The following is a 24,028-nucleotide window of genomic DNA, read 5'->3' on the forward strand; positions in this document are numbered from 1 at the left end:
ACCGCCGATTCTCATCCTACGACCATGTCGTCGTTGTGATTCGTCATCCAGCGCTATTGTTGCCCCGTCGACGGCTACAGTGAGGACCGCGAGCAGACGTCCATTATGCTGCTGCTGCTATCGTTCGCGGTCATAATATTCTCCTCCATTTTGTTAGTGTTACGTCCCAACTCACGATTTCGTCACTGCCGTAGCTCCGAGCGGCTGTCTTTTGTGCTCCGGTTGTCTCCTGTCACCCGAAGTGGCTGAGTTGGGTGTGTTTTCTGTGTACAGCTCGTGTTCGTGTGTGTGTGTGTGCGTGTTGCTGCTTCGACCGAGAGGTGTTTGTTGGCTTAAAACCGAGAAGAGAACCACCTTGGCCGACAACCATGGTGGTTGTTGTTTCTGCCATCTCGTGCCACCACCAGCCACCGTGTGTGGTTGGTTGTGTGTGTGTATATTGGTGTATGTGTGTGTGCTTGCTTTCAATGGTGAGGTGTGGTATGAATGTTTTTGGCCGTAAAATCAAGGAAATCCTGTCACCACCACCGTGAGGTGGTGGCTGCCACCGCATGTGGCCATTCAGCCACCACCTTGGGTGGCTATGTGCACTTGTGTGTTTGGGGTGTTAATTTGGGATGCTTTTGCTGTGTTTTGGTCTAGAATCATAACCACCACCATCGCGAGGTGGTGGCTGCCGTCGTGAGCCACTGTTGATCACCACCGCCCGAGGTGGTAGTGGTTGGTCCCCGACTTATTTAACATTAATTAACCTAAAAACTTAACCATTGGACTAACTGGCACGCGATTGTGTTGGAAACCCTAATTAGGGTTTAGAAAACCCTAATTTTGGATATGTTTGTTTTGGAATTGTCGGGGCCCGCATTTTGGACTTAATGGAGTAAGTCCTTAATGGGTTAAGTGTTCGTAATTAACCCTAATCGTCATTTTATGTGAAAACCTTAATTGTGTTGGGTTTTGAGTTGGGCTTTTCTGTTGGGTTTAGATGTTTGGATTCTTGATGGTCCATCTAATAACAAATATATGGACTAAGAAATTTGGAAGGGCTTTTGGGTAAGGCCCATGTGAGGGGATTGCGCCTAATTTGGAAAAGTAGGCCATATGTTGGGCCTTGGTTCATTGTTTGGCTTTTGGGCCTTCAAAGCATGTGTGGGTCTTGGGCTAGGATCAAGCTAAGTTGGGGGTAAAGTAGTCTTTTTACCCCAAACATGGACTTATGGTTATGTATTGGAACCCAATTATTAATTGGGTGTTGTTTTGATGTTGACGGTTTGGGAATCTGTCATCCAGTAGCTAGAGTTTTATCCGCAGGACTTCAGCAATGCGATGTGAGTTACCTTCCCAGTATCAGTGGGTCGAAGGCACCAATGTTGGCCCACTAGTTGTTTATAGTAAAGATGATTGTCTTTGTGATAATTGTCTGGTATGTCACTATATGTTGTGATTTATGTGCTTGTATACTATGATATTATGTGGTAGTGGTATGGGTGAAATAGACCTTGTAACCGGTTGAAATAGACCGAAGGGGTAGGTCGGGCACCCAGATATGCCTGGAAAGGGTAGGTCAAGTACCCAAATATGCTCGGCAATATCCGGTTGAAATAGACCGAAGGGGTAGGTCGGGCACCCAGATATGCCTGGCAAGGGTAGGTCGAGCACCCAGATATGCTCGGTAATATCCGGTTGAAATAGACCGAAGGGGTAGGTCGGGCACCCAGATATGTCTGGCAAGGGTAGGTCGAGCACCCAGATATGCTCGGTTTTATCCGGTTGAAATAGACCGAAGGGGTAGGTTGGGCACCCATATATGCCTGAAAATGGTAAGTCGAGCACCCAGATATGCTCGGCAATATCCGGTTGAAATAGACCGAAGTGGTAGGCTGGGCACCCAGATATGCCTGGCAGGGTAGGTCGAGCACCCAGATATTTTAGCAGGGTAGGTCGGGCACCTATATATGTCTGCCATTATGTTTGTGTTGTATGTGGTATGTTGGGGGAACTCACTAAGCTTTGTGCTTACGGTTTTCAGTTTGTGTTTCAGGTACTTCGGTTTTCCAACAAGGGAGCTCCAGATGATTTCAGGGCACGCACCACATGTTTCCACATTTTATAATTTACTTTGATTTGAAATAATACTCATACACCTTCTTTGTTAAGCTTGTATGGATAATGTTTGGAGCACTGTTTTTATGTGATTAAAAATGAAATTTTATGGCCTTATTTAGGGACGTTACAAATGTCCTAATGGAAAAAATTTCTAACTTTACATCTTAAGACACCACTCAAGCAAGATATAAACTTTAAGTCTCATAAAGTCCAAGAATACATCTTTCTTGTCTTAATCTAATAAGTTTAAGTCTAGCTCCCACTTTCATATATGAATCAACATGATGTCTAAATGGATAAATTTTCCAACTTTGTCCATTATAAGGCAACACAAACTTCAAAGATCTAAAACCCTAAGTTGTGAAATGACCAAAAACCCATCTTTCTTTATGCATGTAGTAAAGAGAGCTCTTGCATACACTCTTTTCTCTACCAAATCACTAGATATGAACTTTAAACATGAACCAATGCACATGGAGTTCTTAAAAATCCATGGAACAAGTCATAGAGAGAACAAAACTCATAAAATGGACCAAAACAACAAGAACTCATAGATATAATTATGAAACACAATAAAGCTTGGATCTTAAAGGCTTACCAAAGTCTAGAATATGAATGGAGGTTGAATACTTCAAATGCATATCTTTAAGGACCAATATTTCTTGTTCTTCTTCCTTCTAGAGCACAAAACCACCAATTAAAAGAGAGCACCAAATGGCCATTAAGAGAGTACCAAAATGGATTTTGGAGAGAGGATGAGGTCTAAAGACTTTAATGGAGGCCAGGGTTTCATTAGAAGTGTTCTAGAGGAGGTGGAGGCTGAAAATTATGAACCCTTATGGTTAATGGCCTTTAAATGCCCCAAAACCCTAAAAAATGCACAACCCAGTGGGCTAGGGACGCCCCACACTCTTAAAGGGTGCTCCATGCTCCTCAGATAAATTCCTGATTTTTGGGTTTTCAGTTTCAACTTCAAACGATCTTAACTTTTCCGTTCTAAATCTATTTGCAATGATCTTTATATGCACGAAAAGGTATTAACAAGCCCCACAATTCAGTCTAATTACTTTTGGCTTAAGGCATGTATAAATTAATTTATTAATACATACAAAAGTATAGAATATCAATTTTCCCATTTTAACCCTTTGGCTCCAAAGCACAATTCAAGGGCTTAAATCACTTAGCCAACATCGTCAACATCTAATAAGGTCTAAAATCTATTACCGTGAAGCCCAAGACCTTTATTCGATCAAATTACAGTCCGATATTCTGAAATCAGGAACATCAAAACTAGATATTACAATTCTCCCCCACTTAAACTGGATTTCATCCTTGAAATCCAACTCAGTTAGAATTTCTGAAAGCAAAACCAACTCAGTCTATATGCTTCATCCAACTACTTCATAAAATCAAAGCATTCATAGAGAAAAATAGAGAGACCACTCAGAACCCAACTAATGCCACAAACAACTTAATCACTTGAAAACACTCAACTTCTACAACTACCTCTCTCTCTCTCTCCCCCCAACTAAAGAACCCAACTCATAACAAAAATCACTCGAACCGAGAAACACTCAAAAGTGCAACTACATACCAATTCTATCCATATACTTCACAAAATCGGGAACCCATTAGTTGAAACTCCAAGAACCATACATAAAGATTGACAATCATCCATTTGGCATGCCTACCCTTAGTCCTTGACTAGGAACACCGCCAATCCATGCACAATGAACACTAAAAACATCCCGATCGAGACTTTCAACCAATCTTAAATCTTGCAATTATGCCCAAAGGACCTCAAGACACACTTGACAACCTGAAAGTCATCACTAACCCATCGTTCCCACGAGCGTAACAATGACCAATCCAAAATTCTCGCATGACATCCAAACTCCCATGATAGTTTAGGTGCATGACCATTTGAAAAATCATCCAAGATTCCAACAACGAACGTCATCACTAATAACTTAAGTCACTTGAAACCGTTATCACAAGAACAAACAAGGATCCATTAAGAAGAAACTCAACAAGAAACTGCCATTAAGCAACCACAAACTGAACTCTACATATACTCAATATCACACTTGAAGGTTGAACGACGTCGCAACAACATCCAAACTTTCACTAACCAAAGACAACTGTCAGATCCGAGCTTGCTAGAAATAAAAATCTCATAACCAAAAAACCAAGGGTACATACACCTAGAAACCTAAATATACAACTGAAAAAACTTTGATGAAGGGTCAACGCACCAATTGCGCCTTTAACTTTTACTACTCAAAACCCTCAAATGACCCCCAGATGTTGACAAGGAACGGAGTGACCAATCTCTGAAAAACTAAACCCAAATATCTCATATACCTCAAAAAAAATCCTATATAGAAATACACATATTGAACTCTTAAACTGATCAACAAATTAACCACTATCTATATTGACCGAAGATAATCAACATGTATCGCAAGCTAACCATGCTCTCTATATTTGATACACAACCTGAGCGGCTGAAATGCTTCGCTATCAAGATCCATGACGCTTCCAAAAGGAACTAATGACCATAATAGGTTCCTTAAGCAACAATTTCCTTATAACTCTGATTCTGAATTATGATTTATGAACAAATTGTTTGACTTGAAAGTAACTTCATAAAAAAATTGGTGTTTATTCTCTTTTAAAAATGAAAATTTTATTCTTGAATTTGAGACGTTGCAAGTTTGTATTATCCCCTTGTTTGAGCGATTTGGATGAACACGCGTGTGATTCCAAACTTAAACTAAGGATCTGAGAAGTTTTTATAAACTTTTTGAAAAATAAATAAATTAATAGAAATAGTTGGGTTAGAGGGATGAAGTTGGTTCCTTGTCATGTTCTTGTCTGATTATTGGTCTGGGATTGTGAACATGGATCTCTAACTCGACTTTAGTTTTAACAAGGAAGATGTGATGTGTACAGTCATTCGGAGCTCAAAAAGGGAAGTGGTTCCTAAAATATCCATGTTTAGTGTGTGTGTGTGTGTGTGTGTGTGTGTGTATATATATGTTGATATGAGAGCTGTTAGAGATTCATGATAGTGGATAGTCTAAGGATCTTTCAAGAATTTCTTGGTATTTAAGATGCCTTATAGCCTAGGTATTTCCCGTTAGATTAGTTGCTTTATTTTTGATTGTTTTGTGTTATTTGAAATCTATGTTGGTATTAGTTAACTTTTATACGAGTACGTTGGGATTGCATGCCCCTAGAATTAGATAGTCATGGATTTCTTGGTATGGCCTATTGCACAAGTCTTGTTTGAGTCCAACCATTGTAGTGTAGGATCTCCGATCAAAGGACTACCTTGTTCTAGTTACATGTGGTTAGTATTCATATGATAGTTGGTTGGTATTTATAGAAGTTTTTTTCCAACGGGATAGCAGGGTATGGTGGAGTTCCCAATGACCTATGCAATGTGTTAAGGTATGTCATCGCATACATATATGTGGGAAGAATCCTAGTGTAAGAATCTAAGAGTGTGGCTTGTGGCTCTTTTGAGCATAGAGGTGTGTGGTACACCTATCTGTGGTCAAGTATAGTGACCTAGAACCTTGGAATGATTCCTGAAACAAATGTGGATAAATATGGAAGGTGGTGTGAGACTATACTACTACAAGCACAAGATTCGTACAAGGATCAAGAAAAGTCATAAGGCTTCTAGGGAACTGGTTGTTGGACGACGATATGATGTTGCATTAGGGTGTTGGATTAAGGTGTCTAAGCTCATAACTAAATTGGTATATTCTTGTAATTAAAGCAAATTCCTTTTTGGGTTTCCATCGTAGCTATAAATAATATAGAATGACATTTGAGGAAAGAGGAAATAATTTGTTAATTGTTAATTTATTATGATTAATAAATTAATTACAATTAACAAATTAATTAGAAATAGTAATATTTGATTGAGAAATAATCAGAATTAAGTTGGAATTAATTCGGGATTAACTTGAATTAATTAAATGTGTAAGGGTTGAATTGTAATCGTTCATAATTGAGCAAGGAAATGAAATAGATGGTTCTATAGGGTGGACGGTTTTATGGAGCTCTTTAGGGTTTCCAGAAGCCTCCTGGTAGCAGAAAAGAAAATGATTTGAATTAGGAATTAAATCAATTATTTAATTATTCAAATCTGATTTACTCAAACTATAAATAGGACCCCTTGGCTCCCTAATTTCGTGGTTCCTCATACCTAAAAGGTATAGAACAAAAATTCCATCATTTCACCTCTATCCTCTTCATTCTAGGGTTTCTAGGGTTTGGGTGTGAACCGTTAGAGGCATCATACTTTTGGTGTTAAGATTTCTGAAGTTCTACAAGGGAATCAAGAGTATTGTTTTCTACAACAATATCAAAGATATGTAACCCTAACTTGCATGTTTCGATTATAGCATAGGGTTCTTATAGTTTCATAGTATGTTGTTATTAACGTGTAAAGACATAGATCATTTAGGTTGCATGTACCCTTAAGTGTTTTCAGTGATTTTTTTGTATGTACATAGAACTTGTAACCTACAAAATCCACCATATGGTTAGTTGTAGCTCGTCTTCATGTTTTCGGTCTTTCGGTTATGGTTGCTTTAGGTGAGTGTGAAATTGGTGCTTATTCGGGCCCAAATGGTCACGGGCTCACAGGCTTAAATCACTTAACCAACATTATCAACATCCAATAAGGTCTAAATATTATTCCCTTGAATCCCAAGACCTTTATTCGATCAAATTACGGTCTGCTATCCTGAAATCAGGAACATCCCAAAACTAGATGATACAACCAATCATTTCCCTCATCTATTTTAACTCATAGGAAATGGTTACCCCTCAACCTCTCACTTTTTAATTAACTATATTAAAATGTAATTTGATGAAATGTAATTATATAAAATTAATAAAAGTAAACTATTTCATTAATTTAAAAATACACACACACACACACACATATATATATATATATATATATATATATATATATATATATAGAGAGAGAGAGAGAGGTTCAAATGTGGATGGACAACTATTGTGTGGATGTAGCAATCAATATAGTCCAATCATTTCAAAAACCAAGATAATGGTATATTTGTAATCTTACATATTTATTGTAACAACATAAATTTCAAAACAAATTTTTCATTTTTCAACAACCAAATTCATATAAAACATTCTCCAATATTTCCAATATTATTTTTTGAAACATAGCATATCCCAAGATCATAAAATCAAACTCTCTCTCTCTCTCTCTCGTGTACGAATCACGTCGGCGCCTTCCCACGGCCCTTGCTAGTACCTGAAACACATAACACAACAACTGTAAGCATAAATGCTTAGTGAATTCCCCAAAATACCGCATACAACACATACGCCACTCGAGGCTAATATACGACCCTCTGGTCGATGTGTCTTAGCGGGACCCTCCAGTCCCGTAGCTCGTTGGACCCTCTGGTCCGGTCATAGCTCGTTGGACCCTCCGGTCCAGTCTATATCATCATACAACATACATATATCACATAGCACATAATCTCATACATAACACATAAGACCCTTTGGTCATCACATAATACCACTCATGGTACCGTATAGTGAGAAGACTCACCTCAGGTGTCTCAGTAAGTCTCTGACTCGGTAGAAATGTGATCTAGCCTCCGCCTAATCACACAAAGTAAATACTCTCATAAATACAACTATACTCAACCCTAAAAGTCAACAAAAGTCAACGGTCAAACTTTGACCCGACTCGTCGAGTGCACTTGGGCGACTCGGCGAGTCTACACGTGTCCACTGACTCTCTTAGTCCCTCTCTTGGCACGTCGAGTACTTCCCCTGACTCGACGAGTCACACCTAGCATGAATCGCGGGGGCCACCCCGACTCAACTCGCCGAGTCTCAAGAACAACTCGGCGAGTTCCGCCTTGAACTCCAGTCCCCCTAACTCTCCCTGACTCACCGAGTTATTCCCCAACTCGGCAATTCTACTCACTGAGTGATTTACGGGAAACCCTCATCCTACTCGCCGAGTCTGTTCTTCGGACTCGGCGAGTTCATGCCATGCACAAATTCCATAGGCCTCCTGAGGTCAGATCTGCTCCTTACATTCATAGATCTGGCCTTCCCAAGCATGATAATCACGTAAAGTTCAGACCTTGACACTCATATAACATCTAAATGGTCTAACATGGTGATTTAGCCCCAAAAATGACATCCCAAGCCCATGGCTCCCAAAATGACTCATAAAGCTCCAAGGGTTAAGGTCTCTGGACCTCTTTGGGTCCAGATCCAAAACATAGACTCGAGAAGGGACCAAATGCTCCACTTATCCAACCTCTAAAAGGGTTAGAAAACCCTAACACTAAGAATCAACACCAAAACTGAAGAAGGTCCGAGCAAAATACCTCAATATGATCTCTATGAACTTAGAAGTCACCAAAATCGCACCCCTTTCAGCCTCCTCTTGCCTTGGTCACCTCCTTCTTGCAAATACACCAACAAAAGGATCAAGAATGGCCTCTCCTTCCTCACAAACGCTCTAGATCTCTTAGGGTTTCTCTCTGGGGTCTGGTAGCCGCAAATGACGGCCTAAAGGGCCTTTAAATAGGTCCCAAACCCAGGAAATTAGGGTTTCATTAAACAGCATGGACTCACCGAGTCCACTCATGAACTCGCCGAGTCCGGCTGTGAACCCGGATACAAACCCGCGACCATACTCGGCGAGTTTAAACACCAACTCGTCGAGTCTCCTCACAACTTCCAAAAATAAAAGAATAAAATATTATACCTGGAAGTCCGGATGTTACATTTATTAATAATGTTAATTAATTATATCAAATATAATCCCTATAATTATGGTATTTACCTTCATTTTCTCACTAATCACAATTATCTTTCTCCATCCCTTTCTTTAGAATCATCGGTGACCTACAAATCATTCACGCCTCCTAGTTCCATCTGAGATCGGGCCATCACAATTGGCAAAGGCACTGCCTGATAGAAGCCCCTCACTATCCATTCCCGCCATCCATCCCTCTACATGCCAGACCATCATTCCATGGGACTTCACGCCACATCTACCATTGTCTCTTCCAAATCAGGTACATAGAAACGCTCCTCAAGTCTTTCACTTTTCTTGGTGAGTATCCATCCTTCCCCTTTCGTTTTACATTTTGGTTGAATTTAAACTAACCAAAATTTCAACTCTTTTAGGGTCTGAATCCGTTTCTATATTTTTTTCTAGATCATCCAGACAATGATTTCATACGCATTTCAGGATACCTCTCTTGGTCCTCTCACTCTACGTTCAAACGAGTAATCCTCTTCCATGTTTATAATATTAAGGTAAGTGATGTTCCTTAATATTTTTTAACATAAAATCCTTATTTCCTTGTCCTTGGCGCCTTCTACCCTTATTCTCTATCTACTTCCATCCCAACTTGTTGTTTTACTTCCTAAAATATGTGTGCTTAATTTTGCCCGCCAACTGTTCGCTAAAATGGTTAACAAAATATTCTGTCAATTTCATTGACTCTTCAATTCATATAACTCCACTTAATCGAATGTTTATTTGATTAACAGTTGAATTTAGTGATTATTTTAGACATTAATCATGAAACTCAAAGCCCTTATAGTTTGATTAGTTCATTTGTATATTGTACTTTGGTTGCCAAAGGAATTACTATGGAAAGTTCAAATTTCTATCATCATTTTAATGGAACTCAGTTTGATTGAGTTCATGATTACCAAGCTAAATGGTTTATTCAAAATTATTTGAAGTTATCTCTGGTATTTATCATATTAGACCATGTGCTTCATCAGAGATGTTGTTAGGAGTTGTTACCCTTCCAGGTGTTGCAATTTCAAATCAGATACAGTTTATCAAGGGCTTCGTGACTGCATAGAGAGTTTCAATTTTAAATATGATACAGTTATCAAGAGCTTCGTGAGTGCATAAAATAGGAGTTGAAGGTGCATAGTTTCTAAATCAAATCCTCTCTTTTACTTATTGGAATCAATAATCACATATACATAATTCATTTACAGGGAACAAAAACTTTCCAACATGTGATTTATTTTGTACGTTGTTCACTTTCTTTTTTCATCTCTATACCTCCTGATTGGGAGTTAGCTAGTAAGATTTACGACTTTCATCATTTATGATTCTTTAAGTATCAAGTGATTTTTGTTTTCTTGAATTGTTGAATAATGTGCATTACTAAACCATGATTGTATATTTTTAACATTGTTTGTTTAGCTAATCACAGAAAAGATTGAACATATCATATTTATTCTTTCAAGTTATTTTGTTTTCCTCTAAAGGTAATTAAGCAAATTCTGTGAGAATGACTTTGTTTCCTCATCATTGGGTGTTATTCTCATCTTCAAAGTGTTTCATTCTTTAATAATATTTTAAAGCTAATGTAGTCTTCTATTTGAATAATCTATATAGAGTATTATATTCTAGTAGAATCACATACAAACGATTCAGCCAGAATTTTACTTTCGGTATAATCACATAAGAATGATTATGGTAGAATCAAATAAGAATGATTTTTCCAAGGTTCTATTGTAGTTATTCTCATCGAATGCTCGATTTCATGACAATTATTCTCATAGAATGCATGAAAGGAACATGATGATCAAGGATCTGGCATTTGGATGATTGTGTATGTGATAGAGATGAACAATGTCACCAGAGAAAATACTATTCATCGTTATATTCTGCTGAAATGCTCAATTTCATGGTTGTTATTCTTATTTTGGTGGTGTTGTTGTAATTTTTCTTAGAAATGTATTTTGTTTTAAAGAATATTTATAAACATTCTTTAAGAATGCTCCTCAATTTGAATGTCTGATTATGGAGATTTTATTCGAGTTGAAATTCTGATTTTAAAGAAGATATGTGTAGCACCTGGTTCTTGGTACATGTTCTTTTTATTAAATCTTTTATATTTTTGCATATTGGCCTTGGACTCGGAGAGTTGAAGGACCAACTCGCCGAGTAGAAGCGGGATGAGGCACAGAGTTTAAGTTGTGGACTCGGCGAGCCGAGTCCCGGACTCGGTGAGTAGGCCCTGTTTGGGCAAAAACCCTAATCCGAGGATTTGCACCCTATTTAAACACCTTAACTTGGCCTCCTTAGTCCCATTTGCTCCCATAATACCCCCATAGCAAACCCTAGCCGTTATTGAAGCCATCTAAGGCTTTTGGAGTGATTTTGGTGCCTTTGTGATCCAAGGAAGGAAGGAAAAGCTTGAAGGATCAACAGGAGGCTAGAAGGATTCAGTTTTGAGCATCATTTGCTGACTTCAGAAGGTATAAAGTTTGTACCTTGCTTGCTCTTTTGTTAGATCCCATTTTGTGGAGTTTTAGGGCTTTTTCTAAGTCATTTTGGTCACCAACCATGATTGCAAGCATGGTTTGAGGTTGATGTTGCGGATCTAGGTCCTTTGAGGGGTTACAAGGCATAAAGGAGTGGCTTTTGCACTCAAGGAAGGCCCCATGCATTGTGAGAGCTTGTTTTAGGACCTTTTGAGCTTAAAGTCCCATGCAAGCACGTAAAGGTTGTAACTTTATGTGCTAGATCGATTGTAGAAGCATAGATCTACATTTTGATCAAGTGTTGTACATAAGAAAGCGAAGATTCAGTCAGTGGTTGTGACCAACTCGGCGAGTCCAAGGTTCTGTCCCATATCAGTTGAGGGTCATAAGGACCCAGTTGAGTGTGGAAAGGTTTTAAGGGGGTCCCAAGGGGTGACCGAACGTTCTAGACTAAGCCATTGTTCTGTAAATTCATGGGACTCGGCGAGTGCATGAACAGACTCGGCGAGTCCAAGGCAATCTTCTTAAGGATGAAGATGGAATCAACAAGTTGTTCATACAACTCGGCGAGCCAAGGGCAGGACCTGAGTATCAGTTGATGATGAACACGATGAGTTGTTCATACAACTCGGCGAGTCGGATGAGGATTCAGTCGATGTTCATTTAGAAGGAAAACTCGTCGAGTCATCGCCTAACTCGACGAGTAGAGACGGGTATGAGGTCTAATGGAAGGATAAAGACTCAGCGAGTTGGCGAGCCAACTCGGCGAGTCAGTTCAACTAGAAGTTGACTTTGACTTTGACTTGGTCAGGGGGTAAAATGGTCATTTTACCCTAAGAGTAGATGTCAGTTTCTGACTAAGTGTTTTGTGGGAATTTTAGCCGGAGGATTTCCGGAGCAGTAGTAGCAGCAGCAGTTAGAGGATTCTCGCACAGTTCAACAGCTACTACGAGGTGAGTTACCTTCCAGTAGCGGTGGGTCTACGGCCACAATGCCAGCCCACCAGTAGGGATCGTATGCTAGATGTTTGTCTTTGTGATACTCATCTGTGTTGTTACTACCTGATATGTTATATGCTAGCGTGATATGGTATGTGATAGTGATAGAGTTCGGTTGTTAGGACCGAAGGGTAGGTTAGGCACCCCAGATATGCCTAATAGTATGTTATGAAATGTTTAGCTGCTAGCATGATATGTTACATGGGATAGAGGTAGTAGGAGAGGGAAGAGTCCCCGAGATTCGGTTGTTAGGACTGAAGGGTAGGTCGGACACCTCAGATATGTCTGACAATAGATTATGCTATGATGTATGTGATAGTAGTAGTAGGGGTGAAATAGTCCCCGAGGTTCGGTTATTAGGACCGAAGGGTAGTCAGCACCCCAGAATGGCTTGACACGGGTAGGACGGCACCCCAGAATGGCCGTACGGGTAGGTCGGCACCCCAGAATGGTCGTACCGGGTGGGTCGGGCACCCCAGATAGGGTTGTGCATGGGTCGGTTTGGGTCGGTTTTGGACCCAAACCCAACCCAACCCATAAATGGTCGGTTTCTGGTTTTTAGAACCCAATAGGATCGGTTTCTGGTCGGTTCGGTTTCTCGGGTTCTAAAGTCGGTTTGGGCGGTTTTTCGGTTTCTTGGGTTCAACCCATACACTCACGGGTTCTGGGTTTAAACCCATGGGTTTTGGGTTTTAACCCATTTTTCATAAATGAAGCAGCAAGTTAAATATTTTAAAAAACACCAAATAGAAGTTAAATACTTCATAAAACATGAGTCTTACAATAAATAGTCTACTACATGTTAAAACCAAAACACAATCAAGTATGGGTGGTACAACCAAAACACAATCAAGTATGGGTGGTTTCTTAGGTTGGATGGGTCGGTTTCTTGGAGCGGATTGTCGGTTTTAAGTATGGATCGGTTTCTTGGGTTGGATGGGTCGGTTTCTGAGTAAAAACCGAAACCGAACCCAATTTTTCGGTTTTTAAAAATATCAAACCCAAACCGTCGGTTTTGCTTCGGTTTCGGTTTTTTCGGTTTCGGTTTCGTCGGTTTTAGTCGGTTTCTCGGTTTTTTGGTTTGGGTTTGCTCACCCCTAACCCCAGAAATGTCTGGCAGTATGTATGAGATATGATTGTATGGTATGTGGTAGGATGGGGGAACTCACTAAGCTTCGTGCTTACAGTTTTCAGTTTTGATTTCAGGTACCTCTTCAGCGAAGAGGAAGGAGCTGGCGCGGTAGCGGCACATCATACACACACACTTTAGTTTTCCGCATTATGAGATGTTCTGGGATTGTACTCTGACATTATTATTATTTTCATGTTTTGGGTTTTCAGACACGAGATATGTTTTATGAAATGATATAATCGGATGATGTTTTACTGCAAATGTTTTACAAACTACTTAATTTAAATGAAATTTTTGGGCGTGAAAATTGGGTCGTTACAACATGCAATGGAAAAAACTTTGGGTTGCCTTATATAAATTTCTAAAATTTGAATTTTTTCTTGTTCATGGATTCTGAATTTTGAAAAAATATATAAATATTCTTTAAGTCTTATGGATAATAACTAATATAATTAATTTGATTTGGATGAGTTTCTTAAATTTATGGATTTGTCTAATTAGTTGCCTAAAATAAGATATACAAAAGGTTGATATTACCCTTAAAATAATTTTTAATTTGCATCAATAATTTTTGTTTTATATTCTAAAAACAATTTCAAAAAGTCTATATTATCTATAAATGGTTGGTGCAGAATTGTCCCTATGTCCACACAATAGATGTGATCCACATTATAACCTAGCCATATATATATATATATATATATATATATATATATATATATATATATATATATATATATATATATATATATATATATATATATATATATATATATACAAAAAAACCCTAAAAATCATAAAAATGCATAAAAAAAATAGTTAGAGATCACAAAACTTTTTCTTGAATTTTTTTATGAAAAAATCGCAGGTATTTTTATAAAATCACTGAAAAAAATAAAAATCATTTTTTTGGTTTTTTTTCAAAATTTTTAACGAAATTAAAGTAAAAGTAGCGGTTTTTCTATATAAAAAGTCAAATATATATATATATATATATATATATATATATATATATATATATATATATATATATATATATATATATATATATATATATATATTGGGGTCTCTAAGTATTTTTTTTATGCATTTTTATGATTTTTAGGGTTTTTTTTAAGGTATATATATATATATATATATATATATATATATATATATATATATATATATATATATATATATATATATATATTATCATGTTTCATCATCTTCGGTCATCACGTCATCATAATCATCGTCTGATAATGTTGATTTCGGCAACGTCAACGTATCCAATGAAGTGGAAAACGATGAAGACATTTTTAAATTGTTTATACAGAGAATATAAGGCATTTGGTATTTATTTTGGGGTTAGCCCATTTCTACCGGCCTAAAATGGACAATAATGGGAGAGAAGGAAAACTAAAGTGACAATGCTAAGAGACACTTCTTCCAACCGAATAGTTATTAGATATCAGACTATCAGTAATATATTGAGTCATGTATCCCAAAAGGGAGGAAAGGTAGGGGAACAAAACATTTAACATTCCACTTGATTAATATATTGCAGCTTTACAATCTTGCCTTTTATTTTTGTGGGCCAAAAAACGATCAGAACGTAAAGTTTTATATCTATGTAAAGGATTACTAAAAACCAATAATTTTTTTAGAAAAGATAAAATACTAGAAAATGGATTTATTATTTAAATTATTAGTAATGTTATTTTTAAAACTTTTTAGTGTCATAATGCATAATTTATATTTAATAATAGTTATTAAATAATAATTATTTTTTATTTGTTTATTTATTGTTTAAATAAGAACGACAAAATAGTCATTTATTTGAACTTATATTAAATATTAAGTCCAAAAGCCAATATTTATATCATCAATATTTTATCCATATTACATGTAATCATCCATTCACTATGAATAAGTTAGGATGCGTTTGATATTGCTTCTCAAACTGATTATTGATCTTTGAAAAAACCATGAATTTTTGGCTTTTTGAAAAAGTCATTTTTTTCATTGAAAAATTAATGTTTATCAAATATTTTTTATGTATTGATTTTTGTAAAATCAATAAATTAATAAGTTATCTTAAAAAACATTCTCAAATACCCACTTAATAAAGTAAAAGAAAAAAATCTAATTCTCGAAGTGATGAGACTAAATATTACTACAATAATATTTTTAATGTTTTCTATTCTAATAAACTATATATATATATATATATATATATATATATATATATATATATATATATATATATATATATATATATATATATATATATATATATATATTATTTGTTCTATCAAAGAATTTTATTTTTTTTTACTTTTGAACAAGTCACATAAATGATCCATTTAAAATACAATCAATGGAAAAGATCGTTATTAAAGATTCATTGGTCACTCAAAATAAACAAAAATTAGATTTTTCATTTAATTCTTTTTAAAACAGCAACCCACGTGTATTTTAATTTATTCATAAATTTCACCTATAAACAATATTATTATTAGAATGTAGATATATAATCTACTACTTTGTAATGATTAAAAATGGTATGAAAATATAATAACATAATCTGTTTTTTCCACTTAATTAAAGAAAAAAAAATACAATTCACGTGTTTCTCCCTCCCCCCCCCCCCCCCCCCCCCCCCCCCTCTTCCTCGTCGTCCATATCCCTGCAAGCTGACAAACGACAACGTTTCTATATATATTCCTACTCCAGAACCACCATATCTCTCTCTCTCTCTCTCTCTCTCTCTCTCTCTCTCTCTCTCTCTCTCTCTCTCCGCCCTGTCCGTTACACACGCTAAGAGTGTGTGTTAGAAACCAGCAAATAAGTTTGTTTGATGCTCATCTCCGGATTTCCCGGTATGTAATCGTTCCATTTCCCTCCGTTTTACTCTCTCACACACTTACAGACTTGATTCGATCGGATGGTGAAAACCTGCTTTCGATTGATTAGAATGATACATGATGTTAGTCACTGATTGTATAATCATATAGCTAGAGAGTGTTTATTCCATGCGTGAAGGATTGAAGATGTTTGATCTTAATGTTGATGTCGCGCTCTCGGTTGTTGATACAAGTACTAAATGCGATCGAAATGGTTGTGCGACTAATGGCGATATCGCTGTTAAAAAGAAGGAACAAGAAGATCGTCAATCGGGAATTCATTCCGGTACTTCAGTTTCCTCCGACGTACTCAACGTCACCGTTGATGTCGACGTTGACGACGAAGACTCGGTATCATATACCGCTCTTCATAAGCAAGCCTGTCATATTGTAAGTCAAACGGGAGAGTCGATGGAAAATTCAAATCGAGCATCTGCCGGTTTGATTACACGGCAGTTTTTTCCTGTTGCGAGTTATTTGGAGCTGGAGGAGGAATTACGTTCCGGATTAATAACTTCATCCCCGTCGACGATATCCTTTCTTGGAGCAGACTGGTTAAATCTCAAGGTTCCGGAATCTGCGCCGGTTCCAGTGAACGTGAAAGCGCTGCCGCCGCAGAAGGTAAGGAAAACCCGGAGGGGACCACCGTCTAAGAGCTCACAGTACCGTGGAGTGACGTTTTATCGCCGGACTGGTAGATGGGAATCACATATATGGTGCGCTCTTGTTCTTCTGTTGGTTTTATATCCGTGTTTGAAACTTGTAGCGATTTTAACTGTTTCTTAATCTCGATCTGCATATTCTCTTTCTAGGAACGTTTTCTAAAATATCAGAGGATTAATTTCCTTACTATGTAATGATGAACTATCAAACTACTTACCTATTCATTTGCTATGTGTGCATCACTGGTTTGAGTTTGTTAATACACATCTCTCATAATTCTTGGTCTATCGACAAAACTGCTACCATCTCCTAATTTGATTTCTTACTGATATCAGAATCTTAATGGTTTGCATTTGATTTGTTCAGGGATTGCGGAAAACAACTATATTTAGGTATGCATAAAGCTTAGCGTTGTTGCACTTTTGGAAGATACATAATTGTTTTGGTTTTGATGTATTGATTTATGTTTGCCTGATTACAGGTGGATTTGATACTTCACATGCTGCAGCCAGGTGAGAGTTTGGGATGATTTAGATCTAGTTTCCTTCCTTCCATGATTTTGTTATCATGGTTTTCTGACGTGATTTGGAAATTGAATTTCAGAGCCTATGATCGGGCTGCAATCAAGTTCAGGGGAAACGATGCTGACATCAATTTTGATTTAAGCGATTATGAGGAAGATATGGCCCAGGTGAGGAGAAATTCGAATTTCTATAGATGTTTTAGTAGTGGGTAGTAGTTGTAAGTTCCATGATTTTTGTAATGTTTAATTGATGTAACAGACGAAGAACTTGTCAAAAGAAGAATTCATTCAGATACTTCGTAGGCAGAGCAATGGATTCTCAAGAGGAAGTTCAAGATACCGAGGAGTTACCCTTCACAAATGTGGTAGATGGGAGGCTCGCATGGGTCAGCTACTTGGGAAAAAGTAACAAACCTTCCCTTCCAACTATTTTATAGCTCTACACTCGTATCTTATCTGTCCTCTTTAAGACAAACTGAAAGAAATAACGACGTACTTTACTGTCAATATTGTTTTAAAGATAATGGCACGATGCAACATGAAACTTGTAAAATGTATTTTATTGCTTACCCATAATAACAATGTACTTACAAATTTTTACCCATAGTATACTTTCATATATTTACCCATAGTAACAATGTAGTTGGATTTTTTACCGATAAAAGGGATATGTTTCTTAATGGTTAAGATTTTCAAAATAAAATGGTTGGTTGCAGGTATGTTTACCTTGGATTATTCGATAATGAAGTAGAAGCTGCAAGGTTGTTGGAATTTTATGATTACAGAATTTGAAGTCGTTCAAACTATAAATTGGATTGAATATATATATATATATATATATATATATATATATATATATATATATATATATATATATATATATATATATATATATATATATATATATATAAGTTTGTGCATATTTTGTTTTGTGAAAATCAGGGCTTATGACAAAGCTGCCATTAAATATAGTGGAAGGGAAGCCATCACCAACTTTGAGCCAAGCACTTATGGGGCAGATATAATAGATTTGGACCAAGGTACTTACTACTTACCAATCACTGCTGGCTTACAACTTGTATGTATGCTTTCCTTCCTTTCACACTAGACACTTACTTACATATATTATACTGATACAATTGTTTTTTATTCATCATTTAGCAAGTGGTGAGAATCTTGATCTGAACCTATGGATTTCTCCCACTCCTACTCTCAGTACATGGAATGGGAATCAGAATGTTGAGAATGCTGATATGGGTTTTACTGCTGCTTCTGGGAAAAGGCAAAAGGTTTGATTCCATTCTCTATTCCCCATTTAATGTATTTTTGTAATGGAAATTGAATCATGGCTGTTTTTGTATTTTCAGGTTGGGGGACAATACCAATACCAATACCAATCCCAATCACAATCACACTACAGCGCATTGTGTACACCAAATTATGAGGTAATTATTCATGATTTGCTTTCTAAAATGTTGGAAATTTCCTTGTCCATATTTGCTTTATGGTAAAAAGGGTTGAACCTCAAGAGTAGTGTGTATTTATTGACAGGAAATGACAAAAGGGATTTCATCTGCAAGTGTTGTTCCTTCAACGGCAGCATGGCAAAGGCAAATGCAAATGCAAATGCAGCAGCATCATCAGGATTCGCTTCTTCTATTACAAAGTTCTCAGACATCCTTCTATTCTTATCCAACACATACATAAACGTTCACATCAACAATTTACTACAACCTCTTATCCAATGACAACCACAACCACAACCACTACTTACTAAACCGCCAAATCTGTTTCAAATTTGTTCAAAGGCATATATGATAATAATTAGTAGACCTTTGATTCTCTTTTTGTTGGCGAGAACCAATTACAAGTCATTTTCAAGTTCTGATATCTCAATCAAATAAAGAACTTTGTGCCTTTTTTTTTCTTGAAATGACTTCAACTAGTAACTAGCATATACTTACATTGTTGTTTATGCATATCACATATCATATCATATTTTGGGTCAAAAATTAAACACATATAATAATAATAATATACTTGAAACGAAAAGTTGATCTATTTCTCTCTTTAACTACTACACAAACGGAACCCAGAAAGAAAGATTTTAAAAAGGTGAAGGGAGAGAGGGAGATAGTAATTTACATTCCAAACACCCGAGTGTATACATCACCATACCCAGGCAACAATTTATCCAATCCTACCAACCCCAGGTCACTTCTACTGTTAAGTTGTTGAACCTCATGCCCATGCCCCCCACCGTTTCCAAACTTATGTTGTTGTAAGTACCTCTGGTGTTGGTGCTGTTGATCCACTACCCTGGAATTCAGTTCGCCATAATAATCATCTTGATAAGAAGAAGAAAACTGGTGGGGCATCAAGGAGGTTTGAGAATATTGAGGATCATGATTATGATGATGATGATGATGATGATGATGATGGTATGCTGCTGCAGAAGTTGCAGATTGTTGTTGTTGTTGCATCAAGAGCCAGAGTTTTGACTCTTCATCGAATGAATTGGAGTTGGAGTTGGAGTTGGACCTCATGTCAAAAGATGATGATTTGCCTCTTCCAACAACCATTATGGCAGGATCGATAAGATCATCGCTACTGTTGCTGATATTCCCTATTGATGGTGTACGATAATGATGATTGTTTGAAAAAGAATTCGTCACATAACTTCCTGAAACAATTATATTATATTATATTTACTCTTCTTATATATTCTTTAAAGAGAAAACTAAAATCACGTACCAGGAGTGGCAGAAACAGCCTGATGCTCACTTCTGATGGTCATGGATGAGGAAAAGCCAGGAGGTGGTTTGGAGAATCCTGGTGGTGTCAAGTTCAAGTTCTGAACCCCCCTTGATGCTTTTTCATAATCAAATACCCATACACATATATAAATTTTAGAAAAGAAGAAATCTAAATAAATAAATGAACACCAAACCACATAGCTACACCAAATAAACACATACCCTGATATTGTGGTTTATAGATATTGTCCTGGTTCTGGTTCTGGTTCTGGTTCTGAAGAAGAGATAATTTGTCCAAGTCTTGATTAGCAAATGAAAATCTTGATTGATACTGCCACCCATCTTTCCTTTCAAACAATCCCATTCCAGGCAAGACCGAATCATCAGACCCATCAAAATCCATGGACAAAATATTTGATATTATGCTGCTTTCCACAGCAGCAGAATTTTCATCATCATCATCATTCACAAAACTATCATCATCACCAAGACGTCTCAAATGCTCCACTATCTCCTCATTGGAAAAAGCTTTAGAGCTTCTATATATCCTATCTGAATCTGATTTACCCAAACCCTCTTTCTCACTCAACACAGAATTTGTACATGCTCCTGACTGTCTAACACCTTCATCTCCTGCATACTTATTATTTACACTACAAGACTCCATATTCCACCAATCATATCGCTTCTTAATCGCCTCACAAGGATCCAAATAACCCTTCTGACTTGAAGCTATACAATCTTCCCACCCCTGATCATCAGAATCAGATTCTTCTTTTGTAATAATGTTACTGTCCTTAACTTCTACTGATTTGCTATTGGTCACTCCATCAACAGGATATGATGATTTTAATGACACTAGATCTGAACTTTCAGCCTTATTCATGCATATAGAAGACATCTCAGAACATAAATTCACCATCCGCCCTTCTGTCACATCTTTATCAGAACCCGAATTACATGACCTTCCAACAATATCTACAAAAGTTGTCATGTGTTTTGATGATCTAGGCAACTGACTCTGATCATTACAAGAAGCTGCTGTAGCATAATCTACAACCTGAACAATGACATAACAAGCAAATATTCAGAAATCCAAACTAATTAAAAAAAAAAAACTGGTGATGGTACAAAATAAATATATCTTACTTTCAGGCCATCTGGTGAAGAACTGTGGTTGTTCAAGTGTTGATCTACTGGTGATGGCAATGTACTTCCTGACCGTTTATGCAAATATTGGGCAGCACCAACAATTTCCTGAACTCTATTCCTGAAATAAATAAATAATTGTTGTATTATAATAGCTATTATAATGAGTCAAAAGTGAAAATGAAGGCTATAGTCTGTAATACCTAGTATGAACTGCAGCTATTTCATCTTTGCCAAAACTATCTTCTTCAGCACCAATGTTATGCAAATATAAACATGCAGGATTGTTGCAGGGCTGAAAAACAAAAAAAGAATTAGCAGAATTTACAGCATAATTGGACCCCATATTTGAGCATTTCATGTATTATACCATATTCCTTAACCATGCATGACAGTACTTTGCTGTTCCAAATGATGCTCTGCAAAAGTTTAATTTAGATGATAATTAAGATACAAAGTTTCACAAGAAAATGGTCTACAAATATGAGGAAAGGGATAAAAAAAGTTTTGTTACTTACCTTAAAAACCTACCATCCAGCACATATCCATGTACAGATTGAATACACCTCACTGCTTCCTCCTCTTTTGAGTAAGTAATATATCTGTGAATATAAAAAAAAATGAAAATCATAATCAAACACTAAACAACATATCAAAGAGTAATTCCATTTTAATTTTATGATGATGATGATGATGATGATGTAGAACATACACACTACAAGTATCATTGACAAACTGCTGAACTGTCCCACCAGCCGTCCGAGAAAGTGAAACCTTGGTAACTTTCCCATATTGCCCAAAATAATCTTTTCGCTGCAATAACTACACATAACAAAAACAAGGTTGCTTAATAACAACAATGCTACATAAACTTGCTATGAAAAATAAGTTGATAGGTCATAGGTGCACACATCTTCATCTGCTATACTAAGGGGAAGCCCAATAATATATGCCATTTTTCGCTGAATCACTCGAACATTGCTGAGATCCTTCCTTGGTTCATTTGGTTTTTGCTTTGCCTTTGGTTGCTTTTGTTTTCGACTAGAACTATTGGCAGATACCCTGCAAGACAGGCTTATGAATCAATCATATTGTAAAATGTAGAAATAAAAGATAAGAGATATTGCAAAAAGTATTCGAACCTCTGAAAATTTGCTTCCAACCCTACAATTCTATCCTTATCATAAGGTGTGCGACACGCAGGACAACGTCCCTCTGTTGCATCCTTCTCTGCCATGTCCATTATGTGATGCCAACACCAAACACACACCTACAATGGTAGTATAAATACAACATCAATATCTAACTGATTATGAACATAATTTAGTAAATTGGTACCACTATTATATAAACCTAATATCTATCATTCAATCCAGATTTTCCATATTGACTGTTTGAACAATGGCATGAGTTGTTTTGAAAAATGTTGGCAAAACAATCACACAAGTAATTACACCAAACGTAACATCTTTATGTCCATGGAGTAAGTACCAAACCTCATAACCACATTTGCAGGGCTTCAACTGTTGATCAGTCCAGTCCATCTCTTCTGCACACAAAGGACACCTCTTCTCTTCTTCGTTGCTCATGATTCCTCTGGAAACAAATCAAGGTCAACAGATTTTCAGCAAGGATATACGAATCAAAACAAAATCAACAAGTTTTATCCTTCTATATGACCACATTAACATACATTTAGTAACAAAACCCTAAATTTCGCGATAGTAGGATGCAATAAACCTTCTCGTTTCAGATCAAATCCACGAGATTGCATTGCATTTCACGAAACTAACACCGACTTAAATTATAAATCTAAGTTGTGAAAAACACGGCATTAGACATAAATACACGTATTTAGTAATACATACATACATATAAACACACATAAATGTGGTCAAAATGCACCGAATCAAAATGCAAACGATTTGTTTGTGGCAATTGAAGGAGTTGAAGGAGAGAAATCAAAAAGCTTACAGTGATTACTTGGATGAATGATCTAGCAAATGGAGTGTGTACGGGAAACGCGAGAGAGACGCGAAGAACCAACTCAAGAGTACGGCACAAAGAATTGAAAACCACAGGATTGAGACGAGCTTTTATGAGGATGGGCTTTTAAATTAATTTTATTTAAATTTATATTTTATCTTCTACCATATCAACTCCTATCAATATCTTTCTTTATGTATTGTCATCCGTATTAATATTAATAAAAATAACAATTATCAAAATATATCTGTATTATTTTTAATAAAGATATTTATCGTATATAGTACTTTAGTTTTAGATTAATATAACAGAAACTATTTTTTTGTTACATGGAGCTGAGGGCCCATATTTGATCATATTGGTTAAACTGATATCGTATATGTTAAAGTTTTTTCGAATAATATTTGACAGACAAAATTTGTTTAAAATATTAATTATGTCGACATGTTTTTAACAAATAAATAAATAAATAAATAAATAAAAATAGGTACCGG

General features: G+C 36.5%; 2 protein-coding genes across 5 annotated transcripts; one reads left to right on the plus strand and one right to left on the minus strand.

Annotated features, from left to right (window-relative positions):
* Positions 1–16,313: 16,313 nt before the first annotated feature.
* LOC111888303 (APETALA2-like protein 1) lies at positions 16,314–19,567 on the plus strand. 3 transcript variants are annotated; one of them, XM_023884463.3, is made up of 11 exons: positions 16,321–16,433; positions 16,569–17,173; positions 17,487–17,512; positions 17,602–17,632; positions 17,724–17,811; positions 17,903–18,048; positions 18,360–18,404; positions 18,586–18,683; positions 18,805–18,932; positions 19,011–19,088; positions 19,195–19,567. In XM_023884463.3, the coding sequence occupies exons 2-11, from the start codon at positions 16,587–16,589 to the stop codon at positions 19,348–19,350; spliced, it is 1,383 nt and encodes a 460-aa protein (XP_023740231.1). In that variant the 5' UTR covers positions 16,321–16,433; positions 16,569–16,586; the 3' UTR covers positions 19,351–19,567. The 3 variants fall into 3 exon arrangements, with proteins under 3 accessions (XP_023740232.1, XP_023740230.1, XP_023740231.1); XM_023884462.3 differs by having other exon boundaries at positions 16,315–17,173; XM_023884464.3 differs by lacking the exon at positions 18,360–18,404 and having other exon boundaries at positions 16,314–17,173.
* Positions 19,568–19,683: 116 nt separating this feature from the next.
* On the minus strand, positions 19,684–23,673 carry LOC111888302 (general negative regulator of transcription subunit 4). 2 transcript variants are annotated; one of them, XM_023884460.3, is made up of 12 exons: positions 23,523–23,673; positions 23,045–23,144; positions 22,691–22,818; positions 22,460–22,610; positions 22,261–22,370; positions 22,067–22,150; positions 21,919–21,967; positions 21,752–21,843; positions 21,549–21,669; positions 20,622–21,459; positions 20,398–20,514; positions 19,684–20,326 (listed from the first exon to the last, which is right to left on the minus strand). In XM_023884460.3, exons 2-12 carry the CDS (start codon positions 23,135–23,137, stop codon positions 19,785–19,787), a joined length of 2,325 nt encoding a protein of 774 aa, XP_023740228.1. In that variant the 5' UTR covers positions 23,138–23,144; positions 23,523–23,673; the 3' UTR covers positions 19,684–19,784. The 2 variants fall into 2 exon arrangements, with proteins under 2 accessions (XP_023740228.1, XP_042755478.1); XM_042899544.1 differs by having other exon boundaries at positions 23,532–23,613.
* Between the last annotated feature and the right edge of the window lie 355 nt (positions 23,674–24,028).

The sequence above is a fragment of the Lactuca sativa genome, chromosome 2, assembly GCF_002870075.4.
Source record: "Lactuca sativa cultivar Salinas chromosome 2, Lsat_Salinas_v11, whole genome shotgun sequence".
NCBI lineage: Eukaryota > Viridiplantae > Streptophyta > Magnoliopsida > Asterales > Asteraceae > Lactuca > Lactuca sativa.

Excerpts from the sequence above, each read along its gene's own strand:
- LOC111888303 (XM_023884462.3), top strand. The coding sequence starts at position 16,587 with ATGCGTGAAGGATTGAAGATGTTTGATCTTAATGTTGATGTCGCGCTC. Across the intron at positions 17,174-17,486 it reads AGATGGGAATCACATATATG|GGATTGCGGAAAACAACTAT; the intron begins GTGCGCTCTTGT and ends TGATTTGTTCAG. Across the intron at positions 17,513-17,601 it reads CGGAAAACAACTATATTTAG|GTGGATTTGATACTTCACAT; the intron begins GTATGCATAAAG and ends GCCTGATTACAG.
- LOC111888302 (XM_023884460.3), bottom strand. The coding sequence starts at position 23,137 with ATGAGCAACGAAGAAGAGAAGAGGTGTCCTTTGTGTGCAGAAGAGATG. Across the intron at positions 22,611-22,690 it reads TTGGAAGCAAATTTTCAGAG|GGTATCTGCCAATAGTTCTA; the intron begins GTTCGAATACTT and ends CCTGTCTTGCAG. Across the intron at positions 21,968-22,066 it reads CTGGATGGTAGGTTTTTAAG|AGCATCATTTGGAACAGCAA; the intron begins GTAAGTAACAAA and ends AAACTTTTGCAG.